The following is a 12,500-nucleotide window of genomic DNA, read 5'->3' as shown; positions in this document are numbered from 1 at the left end:
GCGTCGGGCCCCGGGAGCACAGTGTCCCCGCTCCCTCGCCCGCCCGGCCCTCCGGTCAGCTCCGGCCGCAGCCATTTTGGAGCAACGGAGACAAAGAACGAGTCACCATCGCCGCCCCCACCGCTGTCCCCAACCGTCTCGTCTCCCGGCTGTCGGCCTCAGACCCACCCGGCGGCCCGGACACTGAACCTCGCCAGCCCGAAAACAACCGAGCCCACCGCCCGCTGCCCACTTGCCCGCCAAACCCGGCCGCCCGCCCGCGCCCCAGCCTCTGCGGCTCGCAGCCATTGGACGCGTCTTTTAAGTGCGCGCCGCGGCCAATCGCGGGACTCCGGGCGGACGGGCGGGGGGGCACCGCGGCCAATGGCGACTCGCCGGGCGGCGGGCGGGGGCGGGCGCGCCGCCGCGCATGCGCACCTCACCGCCGCGCCCTCCCCCCCCGCCCGGCCGCCCGCGCCCCCCGCCCGGCCACCGCCCCCGCCCCGCCCGGCGCGCGCCGCCCCCCGCCCGCCCCCGCGGCCGCCCGCCCGCCCGCCCGCCCGCGCGGAGCCTCCTCCCCGCCCAGCGCCGGCCGAGCGGCGGCGGCGGCGGGCCGAGGAGGAAAGATGGCGGCGGGCTCGGATCTGCTGGACGAGGTCTTCTTCAACAGCGAGGTGGACGAGAAAGTGGTGAGCGACCTGGTGGGCTCGCTCGAGTCGCAGCTGGCGGCCAGCGCGGCCCACCACCACCACCTCGCGCCCCGCGCGCCCGAGGCGCGGGCCGCGGCCGCCGGCGCGCTCGGGAACCATGTCGGAGCCGGAGCCGTGCCGGCCGAGGGCGCGCCCGCAGCGGCGCCGGAGCCGCCCCCCGCAGGTAGAGCGCGGCGCGGCCTGAGCGCGGGCGGCCGCCGGCCGGGCCCGCGTCCTCACCGCGCCGCCCGCTTGTCCCCGCAGGGTCCGCCGCGAAGCTGAGCGCGCTCGAGGCCGGCGCGGCCGGCGCGGCCGGGGCCGGGGCCGGGCCAGGCGCCGCGGCCGGGGCCTGCGCGCCGGGGGCCGCGGCCGCGCCCGCGCCCGATCCCGCAGCCAAGCCCGCCGCCCGCAACGGCCCGCCCGGCGGCCCCGGCGCCGCGCAAACTTTGAATGGGAGCGCCGCGCTGGGGAACTCGCTCCGCGCCGCCGCCGCACCTGCTGTCAGCCTGCTCCACAACGGGCCCGCGCCCGCGCCGCCGCCGCCCAAGCCAGCCGCCGCCACTGTCATCCAGACGCCGCCCTTCCTTGGCGCCCCCACCGCGCCCGCGCCCCGCGCCCCCTCGCCCCCCGCGCCCGCCGCGCCCCCAGCGCCCCCCGCACCCGCCGCCGCCGCCCCGCCGCCGCCGCCGCCCGCCGCCGCCAGCCTGGCCCGGCCGCCCGGCCCCCCGGGCGGACCCCCGGCGGCCGCGCAGAACGGGGGCAGCGCCGCGCCCGCCCCCGCACCCGCCCCCGCGCCCGCCCCGGCCCCCGCGCCCGCGCCCGCCCCGGCGCCCGCCGCCAACAGTCAGCCCGGGCCCGCCGCCGCGCCCGCGCAGGTGGCCAAGGCCGACTCGCCCAAGACCGCGCTGCAGCCGGCGCCCCCGCCGCCGCAGACCCTGGCGGCCAGCTGCCCGGCCGGCGCGGGGGCCGGCATGATCCTCGGGCCAACTATGCAAGGGGCGCTGCCAGCCGCCGCCGCCGGTCTCCCGCCACCGGCCCCCGGCACCCCCACCGGGCTACCCAAGGGCTCGGCCAGCGCGGTGACCCAGAGCCTGCCCAGGACGCCCTCGGCCACCACCGGTGGGATCCGGGCCACGCTGACGCCCACGGTCCTAGCCCCACGCCTGCCGCAGCCTCCGCAGAACCCGACCAACATCCAGAACTTCCAGCTGCCCCCAGGTGAGTGGCCGCGCTGCTGGGCGGGTGTGTGCTGCCGGGAGTCCAGGAAGTTGTAGGGCTGGCAGGACGCTGAGGTCATGGGTCTTGCACGGGCCTGCCGCGAGCGGAGGTGCACCTCTGCCCAGGCGCGAGACGGTTCCCGGTGCGTGAGAGAGCGCGCGAGTGAGCGTGCCTGAGTGTGTGTGTGGTGTGGCTGTGGGGTCTCTTACACACCGCGCAGAGTTTGGCCTCAGCTCACCTCTGTGCAGCGCAGAGCTTGTCCTCCAGGGCTCACAGTTCAGCGAGTGGGTCCTCCCCTCCCCTCCTGGCCCTGCGAACCCCTGCCCTGTCCCCCCACAGCGGACAGCAGTGGCAGCTGGCTCTCCGGGGACAACTTACTGGGTTATACAGTCTGGGTCCCTGGCCTTCCAACTCTTGGCACTTCCCTTTCTTGGTTTCTAGGATCAGGCGCCTGGCCTGTATCGCTCTGCTGAACTTTTCCTGCTCTTTTATTATTCTAAGCTGTGATTGGTGTCCCCTGATGGTGGGCTAGGGACCCCCCCCCTTTCTTGGGAGAGGTTAGCAGAGTGACGCCCCCTCCATGAGGCTGGGCAAGCCTGCATGGAAAGCTTTCGCCTCGCTGCCGACACCGGGATGGCAGAGATCCCAGGTGAGCCTGGAGGAGTCCCGGGGCACACACCCTTCCTGGCGGAGCCCTGCCTCTCGGCTGCTCTGCAGTCGTGTTTCAGCACTTCCCGTGGCCACGGTGTCGCTCCACACCGTGTGCTCACTTAGAGGACGCCCAGTTACCCTGACCAGAACTGCTGAAGTCAGTGGCGGGCACGCACTCTCCCATCAGTGGGTCTCTGGGAGGTACGGTCGGTGGGGGAGGACCGGGAGCCTCCTGGAGCCCCGTCCATCTCCTGTCTCCTGCCGTCTCAGCAGCTCTTTCGGGTTCTTCAGGTTCGCCAGCGGAAGGTCTCTCGCAGCGTTGGGTGTCACGCTGCTTTGTTTTGGGATTCCTAGGCAGAGAGAAACTCGAGCACAGGAGGCTCCCTGTTTTCCCTTGCATCCCCTCCACCTCGCCTGCGTGGACTCTGCTGGGCTCCTCCCCTGCTGTGTAGTAACATGTGCCCGTGTGGTCGCCCGGCAGCGGCGGTAGGGTAGTGGAAACAGCACCTCCTGTGTCTTGTCCCCTCGTGCTTTCTGAAAAGAGCCATTGGTCACCTTGGAAGGATTTTCAGCGTCTTAAAAGGGAAGGTTTCCCTGTCAAAGTAAAGTGAGGTTCGGAGCGGTGGTGAAGCTTGGTAGGGATCTGCTTTTACACGGGCACCAGGAGGGACGGTGACAGCCAAGAACCGAGCCATGTGTTTTCGGGGTGGTCGTGGCGGCTGCCCTCCCCCTCCGAGGAGGTGATGTGAGATAAGTACCTGAGAGGTGCAGGGTGCCCCTCACAACACATCGTGTTTGTTTTTGAGTTTTGTAAGGATGTTTTGTTGAAGGTTCTGTTTTGCTCATTATGCATATTTTGACCTTTTGGTGGAAAATACGGCTGATCTTTAATAACGTTTGAAAATGGGAATTCGTGGTTGTTGCACATGATGTAAAATGTCAAAATACTTCTATCTACTTATTCAAGTGCCCTCTCAGGACTCGGTTACTCACCGCTAGGACGGTTCCCCACACCACACTTTTGTTATTTAAAACTGGTATGAGCTTGTCATCGAGGCTGGCGGCCCTGCCTGGCTTGCAGGGGTGGTGGAGAGGCCCCCCTAGGTGCCAGTGTGGGGTCTGGGGTTTCTGGGATCCCCTCATTCTGAGCCTTTGCGGAGGCGATGCCCCTGCTACCTTACTTCTGGGGGGAGGAAGCCGTGGTTTAGAAAAGGCACCTCTGCGTCTTTGTCACTATTGACCCCGGACTCGCTTTCTTCTCCTGCTCTAACGTCAGGGTGAGGGATGTCTGCACGTGACAACTAAACGACTCCTTGAAAAAAATTGTCAAAGTGCTGACTTTTTGCATGAGTTCTCCCAAGTCTTTGCGTGAGTCTCTGCATTAGTCTCGTATACGTGAGAGCAGAGAACAGCTCATGTTGACACTCGGGTGACAAATGCTGAGAGCTGTGCTTTAAAGGGGCCAAATGCTTTCTAGAAAATAAAAGATTCACACCTATCTCTTCGTGCTCCCCTTCCCCCCACAGCTAATCTACCGATTAGGAGCTCTGATTAATTACATTACTTCATTTTAATAACAGCAGAAACAAAGAACTACTACCAGTGCCCCTGAAGTACCTTGTTTTAAATAGTACAGGTTTATTCTGTAGATCAGAATGACAGACTATGTGTTTCTTTTTTGAAGGGAGAAATAATTAGGTTTTATTCATTTATTTATTTTGTCTTTCAGAGGAGGTACTGGGGATTGAACTCAGGACCTCGTACATGCACTCTCCCACTTGGGCTATATCCTCCCCCCTTAAAATGACAGATTATGAATATTCTAATTACATCATGTAGTTGATCAATCAGAAATGGTTAAATTCTACTTGATGTCTTCTATTCATTGAAGTCTTTCATCACAAAAATGTATAAAGTGGAGGTGGAAATAACTTATAAAAATAACTATTGCTTGGTTAAGAAGGCACTCTTGTTACAGCTCTGATACGAATGTTTGGGAAGGGATTGGGGCGAGCAGGGCTTCAAAGCTCCACATAGGTGCCAAGTGAAGTAACAGACTGTTGGCAATTGGAGTGCATTTGTCCCTCCCAGCGCCCTCCCTTCCTGTAGGCCATGGGGGGCAGAGGTCTCAGAGCCCCCGAGGCCACTCAGGCCTCGCCTGTTTCACTCTCACAGCCCACCATGAGCTCACGTTGAGTTCCATTTCAGCAGACTGGATGTTCTTTGTCAGGAGTCTTGTAAAGAGGCATCTGCGTTATTGTCATTAATTTGCTTGTTGACGGCGCCAGGGCCTCAGTGTCACCCACCGTGAGGAATGGCGACGTGCACGTCTTCAGAGAGGTGTTGCCGCAGAGGCGGGGTCCCGGGGCCTCCGGAAAGCGCCGGTGAGCTGCGCACGGCTTAGAGCAGTCGTAACACCAGGGTAATATTATGATTATAGTTGAAAGAAGCGAAAAGTGATATGACATCAAAATTAGCACACACGTACGTGGTTTTAAGAGATCTTTTCAGATAGGTGTTACAGTTGAGAGGCTCATTTCTAAAGGCTATCTTTTGGCAGATTTGCATTCTCAGTAGTGTACGTCTGTCTCTTGTTCTGCCTTCACAGAGAATTTGCTCTCCTGTGGCTCTGAGGTTTGGCCGAAGTGTAGGCTCTCATTCCAGGATAGGACGTCTTTCCTCATCGTCGGCCTGGATACCTTGGCTTCGGGAACGTTTGCTGGGGGACTCAGAGTGGATACTCTCGAGGCTGATGTTCTGGGAAGACGGGTCTAGGGCAGTGATTCCCACCCTTGGTGAATTGAAGTATTGGTTGGCGGAGAAAGAGAAGGAGAGCCTGGGGCAGCTGACGGTGCTGCTTGGACGGGCTGAGGTCCAGGAGGCCTGACCCCGGGCGGCGGGGAGAAGCACAGAGAGCCCGGCCCAAGTCACGGGCACTGGGAAGTCTGGTGGCCAACTTGACATCAAGTGCTTTGGCACAAGGGACGTTCCTAGGAGTCTGCATTTTGTTACTTGAGGACACTCTGAGTTTTGACCTGGGACAGAAAATGTGATTCCTTGGGAGCTCAGTTTCCCCAGGTGGAAGGTGGGGTGGACCACTTGCTGAGGCTATGAAGATGCACTGGGATGCACAGTGCACACCACTGTTGCTGTCTCGGTTCCATTACATTTCTCACTGGCTTTCAAGCATTAGGTTGCTGTGGAAGTAACCAAGTCTAAAGGACAGTTTTATTCCCCTCAAAACCATACCCTTATTGGATGTGTTTTTGGTGACGGGGGAGCCTGGTGTTGGGGCTTGCCTTGGTTCTGTAAGTGAGAATTGCTGAGTTTGTCACAGATCTGGGGAACATGTACTGGCAGACACGGGAGACAAGGGGCACCGCTGTCTGCAGAGAGAGTGCACCTGGGCATGGGGTTGCCAAAGGCCTTCACTGAGTTTTCCTCTTGACATACTCGGATGACAGTGGCATTTGAAAAGAAAAGGAAAAGGACTTTTTGGGAGCTGTACACAGCCAGCGCCGGGCAGTGCTGTGGAGCGGAGCACGTCGGCTTGGGGGGAGGCCCTTGAGGGGTGAGCATCGGTCACTCTTTCTTGCTCTCGGTCCCAGCTTCACTCCTGGCTTCCTCTTGTCTTTAGGTGGACATAGCTGTCTGGGTGACAGGGATTGGGGTGGTGTCTCGGGCATGTGTGGGTGTGTTTTGGAGCTGACGATCCTCACATTTTAGCAGTAGCCGGGAGGGTCCCTTGGACCCTCCTGGGGAGTCTGTCCTCACCACTTACCGTGCGCAGGGACAGCGGAGGCCCTGCCATTGGGCAGTGTTACTGGAGTTTGGAAGGACCACTTTCCAAGTCCTGTTCCACGCAGGGTGGGTCCTTATTTGTTAGGGCTCCGCAGGGACGCAGTTAGGATGGCGTGTCTTGGCCCCTGGGCTGTCCTGCCCTCTGGCCGTGGAGGCGGAGGCCCGGGCTCTCAGTCCCGCTGTCAGGGTTGCCCCTTGAACACCTGCCCGGAGCGTCCGGCGGGTCGGCGTTGGGCCCGCAGGAGTGGTGTGTGACCTGAACAGGAGTGACCCAGTTCAGACCCTGCCCTAGTTGGGAGCAACTCAGTGGCACGGAGCAGCAGGGTGCATGTGCCTGTTACCTTGAGATCATAATAAAAAGAGGGAGTTCCTGCTGTGCTGCCAGAGTCGTGTCAGTGTGTAAACGTAAGCGTTTCTCATCTTACGTGGTGCGTTTGAAAAGCCTTTTTATAAATCACTAGTCATATATGAGTTGATCAAAACGTAATTAAAACTGTTTTTTAAAATTTTGAAGCAGAGATTTGAGAGGACTCTGGAGAAGCTTGCCTGAGATTTGGGGTAACTTGCACAGTCCTCAGAAGCACCTTCACTTTCCACCCTGTTGGTAATGAGCAGGGGTGTCCGATGTCCTTCATTGTCCTGGAAACAGGCACTTTTCAGGGCTCTCACCTCTAGAACGTGGCTTAGGCTGGAGGTCGACAGCCTTTTGTTTAATCGAGCCTTTGACAGCACAGGACAGGTGAATTAAGAAAATGACAGAGGGGGAGCTGTTGGCAGCAGGACCCTTCGTCCTGGGCGCCGGGCACCCGCCGGTGCCCGCCGCGTGCTGCTGGGCCTGGTGGCTGGCGTCCTGGCATGGCGGGCGCGGCCTCGCTGGCTCCCGCGCTTCCTGCCTAGAGTAGCTGCTCCCCCCACCCCGTGAAGGAGGTCGGGCGCTGGAAAGTTATGTGGGAAACTAGAAGCTTCATATTTCTAGCGGAGGGCTGTGAACGCCTTGAATGGAAATTTTGATTTTTATGGATCCTTGTACAGCTACACTGAATTAAACCTTCAGAAAACAAGGGAATATAAAAACTGTCCCCAATTTGAAAAGTGTGCGGATGTTGCCCCCGCTGCCCTGGCTTCCTCCTTGGCTGCCCGGGGCGCCCCGGCGGCTCTGCGGGCCTGTGAAGCCCAGCTGGCCTCCGGTTCTCTGTCCGCAGGCGGGCATCTCGGTGGGATCTCTCTGCCTCGCCCCTCCACGTGGCCCGGGGGGGAAGGGCATGCATGCTGGTCTTGAGCCCCAAACTGGGAAGGCGGGAGGCGTGTGACCAGGTGAAGGGGAGGGGTGTGGGATCTCTGTGCTGGCCCTGGGGACTTGCGTCCTACAGGGCTAAGAATGTATTTCTGAATGTATTTCTGAATGTATTCCAGCTCCAGAGGTTGGGGAAGTCCTAACACAACAGTTTTTTATGACAGTATCGAATTGAGTGTCAGATTTTAGAACTTAGGGGCAAGTGGTGAGAAGGTTCTGTAGCTCCGAGGTGACTTGTTTCGGGGGGTCAGCGGTCTGAGGCGCAGATGGCTGTCTCAGCACCGCCGGTGGGAGGGAGAGGAGGCAGCTCTGCAGCTCTTACACCTGCTGCTGAAGTGCGCAAACGAGGGCGCGGGGGAGGTGTTTGAAGGAGCTCTTAACTTTTAACGTCTTTCACAGAGGAGCTGCGGCTCCGTGAGGTTTGTGCAGATGGATGCGGGTGTTGGGGAGCGTAGCACCTAACACAGACCCTCCTCGTGCCTGTGTGATCTTGTAAAAATACTGCAAAGTGGTAGCATCTTAAGTATCACGACAGCTATTTGAAGGGTACAAAGGGAAACCGTTCTAGATAGATTTTTTAAAATTAGCTGTAAGTGTTATAGAAATTATTAGTCTCTTGAAGCTGATTTTTCCCACCTGTTTTTTTTCTTGATTATAAAATTAGTTTTATTCATTTTAGGGAGTTTGGAAAGAAAAGAAACTGTGAGGAGGAAAGTACAGTCACTTGTCACCTCTCCTCGCCGGACGGTGACGTTTCGGCAGTCATCTCAGCCTGTGTTGGTGCAGCCGTACTTCTGACTTTCACAAAATCAGGGTCGGGGTCGCACGTGTGTGACCGCCCTCGTCCTGCCCCTCAGCGGTCTGTGAAGGTCCCCTCGTCCGCCTGGGTCTCCAGCCATGGAACCCTGTGACAGGCCGCTGACCCTGTAATGTCCGCGGGTGTGTTGTGAATGACCCCTGGGTGGCTGTCTCTGTGCACTGTGTGTGTGTCTGCTGGGCTGAGCATGGAAACATGGCCAAATACAACTTTTGAGAAATTGATACCGTTCTAAATCCTTCTTTTAGAAATTGCTTCTGGTTTTATGTTGCATTTCATCGAATAAGTGAGGTTAAGCCCCTTGGTCTATGGAGAAGCCGATGGAGGCGGTGGCCTGAGGGCACTGGCGCGTGCCGGGCGTGCCCGGAGCCCGTGAGCCAGGCTGCTGTGGGTGCCGGGCCGGCCTGGGGTCCCCGGGGGGACAGGGCCGCTGCTGTTGCGGTGCATGGTGGTACTGGGCAGCCGCAGTGCGTTCCTTTGGCCTCCGTGTGGTGAGGGGGGAGGCACCACACGGAGACCCCGTGGCTGAAAAAGGCACAGCTGGGTGGACAGGCCTTCCGGGCAGGCGACCTGAGGCCTGGACGGCGATAGGGGAGCCAGTGCCCCGCCGCCTGGGACCTGGGCTCAGGGGGGAGGAAGGGCCAGGGGCTGCAGGCCAGTCAGAGAGAAGGTCCTGGGTGGGGGTGGGGGGTGATGGCCTGGGGGGACGGTGGGGCCGGCCGCGAATCCAGGTGTGCTGTGGTTTGAGTTTATTCCAGGTGCGTTGGGAAGGTGTTGGCGTGTTTTAGGCAGGACGGTGGTGGAATCTGAGCTGAGTTTCGAGAGCACCTTGTGTCTGGACTGTGGATGCAGAGGTGAGGTGGTCGGGGCAGGCGTCCAGGCGAGGGCAGGGCGCTGGAGGAGAGGTGAGGAGCTGCTCACAGGACTTACTGATAGATTTGAGGTGAGGCGTGAGGACTGAGGCTGGGGCCGTGGTGACACTGAAGTGGGCGGAGCGCCCCCTGGTGGGTGGAGGGTGAGGACAGACGTGCTCGTTTGGACACGTTAGGTTTGCGATGCCGTTTTCGGGAGGAAATATCAGAGGTAGTTGGATAAAGGGAGGAACCTGGGGGAGAGGTCAGATGAGGTCAGAACTTGGGCATCACGGCATTTAGTGGAATTAATTCAGTCATGGGGGATGAGGCCCCGAGGGGTGTCTCACTGGGGACCCAGAGAGCGAGGGCTGTCTCCCGGGGCACGGGTTGGGGAGAGGTGCCTACCAAAGAGGGCTGGAAGGAGAGGCCGGGGACAAAGGGAGTGGGGAGTGGGCAGCCCGCCGCTGGAGTGGAGTGGGGGAGGGCAGAGGGTCAGGGGTCTGGTGGCCCTGCATGCCGCCAGGCCTTTGGGGAGGGAAGACGCTGGTCAGTTGTTGTTTTCAGCGTTTTGTGCTGTAGGGTGTTTGTTACTGAGTTAGCAGTAGCCCCGGCCTCTTGGCCTTTTCTTTTATGACAGCGACTTAGAATGAACATCGTTACCGTCGATGGTACTTGAGTTGACAGACTAGGTGGTTTTGCAGTCCTGCCATCCTGCCATGTGCTGCTGATGGACAGATCTGCAGGTTTCTGGAACTGAACGGTCCCGTGACGATGGCCTCCCTTGAAAAAGATACCGAGACCTGTTGGGGTGAGTGGCTTCCTAGGACTCGGTGGCCACTTGCCGAGGGGCTGGGCCCAGAGAGAGGCCAGCGGGCGGGAGCTCCAGAGCCCCTTCCCTCCTCCCTGGGCACCTCTCACAGCTGCGCAGACTGGGGCAGCTGATGCACAGGGACAGGTTTCTTAAAGAGAAAGTCTACAGGATGAAGTGTTTAGAGCACGTGGAGGAGAGGCTGTTGCCAGGCGTGGATGTGAGCGTGCCCAGCACCTGTTCTGGAGACCCAGTGTCAGAGGGTGTGGACAGTGCCCCCGGTGCCAGGCTTCTTGGGTTAGCAGGAGCTGTGCTCTGTGGTCCCAGCTTTGGAAGACCTGGCATGGCTCCGAGGGCTTTGCTCTGCACAGGCTGAGGCCATCCTGCCAGCTAGACGGGGGAGGGCTCGAGAGGCACCCCTGGCCTGGAGGTGCAGTTCCCTTTTCTCACAGCTGAAGAGGCTGATGGCTCCTTCAGCCTGTGCCTGGGGTCTGTCTTGGTGGACAAGCAGTGTCCTTACTTGTGGCCTCGCAGGCCAGGGTGGTTTGTGAGTGTGGTACTTACTGATCAGCATTAATTGAGCACCAAGTTCGAGTCGGACCTTGTTCTGCGGTAACACAGTCCTGTCCTCAAGGAATGACCTTCTCCCGGGGCTGCGTTGGTGGACGGCGCAGGGCAGCCTGCAGGGGTGGAGGTGGGTAGGTGGAAGGTCACTTCTGAAATGTGGCATCATCAGTCACTCCCGCCCCGGTGTAATTTCTCAGAATAGGCACTCTGTCTGTTATATTCAGTTCTGGACACTCCAGAGTTTTCCCTGCTGCTCTGGGCTGATTAGATGGCAAGCCGGGTTTGGTGCCACTTGGCTGTATGTTTAGCAGTTAGGGAGCTCCGTCACGGATGCCCCAGGGCGACATGGGAAAGGCAGCCTGTGGCCTGGAACGGCCCTGAATGTGCGCTCATTAGTAACTGTGCGAGTCCAGACAGGGCTCCTGACCCTCGGGGCCTCGGCAGCCTGGCCGGGCGCCCTCAGGGCTGACCCCTGCTCTCCTTCCATGTTGAGAAGTTGAGAGACCACTGACCTGGTGCCATGTAGGGTCTTGATCCTGAAAGTGTGGGGGCTTCACAGGCCAGACACACCGCCACGTGGGTCTCCAAGGCTGAGTGTGGGGGTGGTGGTGGCTTGGCGACCTTGGGGGCCACTGGCCGAGTCTCCTGGTGTGGGTGGGGCTGCCAACGTGCCAGAGGCCTGCCACCCTAGAGAAAACCGAGGTGTCCCTGCCTAGCCTGAGTGGGGTGAGACAGGCCAGGTGTCACCTCCACGGAGGCGCTCTCACGAGGGATGCTGAGTGCAGGGCAGAGCTGGGCGGAGTAGCTGGGCTCCGATCTCGGTGTCCGCGCCGCTGGCCGGGCCGCTGCCCGGCCTGAGTGCACTTCACAGGCTGCGCAGGGTCCCTGCTCGGATCTGTGGACACCTGTGTTGTGCTCGCTCACGTGTGGGAAGGCATCCAGAGGAGGGCCTCCAGCTCCCTGGAGGTGGGGGGTTGGGCGCAGGTCTGTACCTGGGGGTGGGGTGTTTGCCTTTATGTGTCATGTTTTACTTTTCTTAGGGACCTGGAGCCATTATAATAGTGACTCTTAGCTATCACTGGTTTTGGGTGATGGATTCCTAGAGCAGTTTTTCTTGTTATTGTGTTCATTTGAAAACTTCCTGACAAACTCCTGGATGAAGTGATGAGTGGGTGGGCAGTGCAGGGTCGTGGGCAGTGCAGGTGGGTCCACACATGGGAGGTTGGTCTTGGTCATTCAGGTGCCTCTCTGCTCGGGGCGGCCCCACCTAAGGACCTCCCTCTGTGGGCTCCTCACTGCTTTAGGATGAAGCCGCACCCCAGCAGTGGCCTGACCGCGGGGCTCACAGTCTCGCCCCCCACTCCCGCACACGCCTGCTTGCTTCCTCATCGGTCAGCACCCCACTCCTCCCTTGGCCGAGAATGTGACGCTCTGGGTGCTTCTACACCTCGTTCCGGCGCCAGCTGCAGTGTTTCTCCTGGACTCGGGCCCTTGTGGCCCCCAAGGCAGAGCAGGGCCTTCCTCAGACCCACGTGTCTCTCAACGAGGCCTGTGTCCGTGGCTCTGGCGGGCAGGCGGCTCTGAGCCCACTCAGGTGGGGCTTTCTGCGGGTCACCTGTGGCCTCCACTGTGGTCTTGCCAGCGAGCAGAGCACCTGTGGGCAGGGAGCTTGGCTTGTGCCACGCTCCTTTTTGACCCCAGTGTCAGCTCAGTGCTCGCGTGGCGGGGGTGCCTGCGGCTGAGTCGGGGAGCCCTGGAGGTGTGTGTGGGCTGCCTACCGGGCGGACAGGCTGAGAAGAGCTGTTGGTTGAGATGGAGAGTA

General features: G+C 60.2%; 1 protein-coding gene across 1 annotated transcript in view; it reads left to right on the top strand.

Annotated features, from left to right (window-relative positions):
• The first annotated feature begins 548 nt into the window (after positions 1-548).
• Positions 549-12,500, top strand: part of TAF4 (TATA-box binding protein associated factor 4) — a 62,762-nt gene continuing 50,810 nt past the window's right edge. Inside the window, 2 exon segments of the mRNA XM_074347531.1 lie at positions 549-896; positions 899-1,886. Coding sequence (XP_074203632.1) covers positions 606-896; positions 899-1,886 — 1,279 coding nt within the window. The 5' untranslated portion in view covers positions 549-605.

Source organism: Camelus bactrianus, chromosome 19, assembly GCF_048773025.1.
Source record: "Camelus bactrianus isolate YW-2024 breed Bactrian camel chromosome 19, ASM4877302v1, whole genome shotgun sequence".
NCBI lineage: Eukaryota > Metazoa > Chordata > Mammalia > Artiodactyla > Camelidae > Camelus > Camelus bactrianus.
Note: the sequence above shows the minus strand (reverse complement) of the source record. Positions and strands in the feature narration are given on the sequence as shown.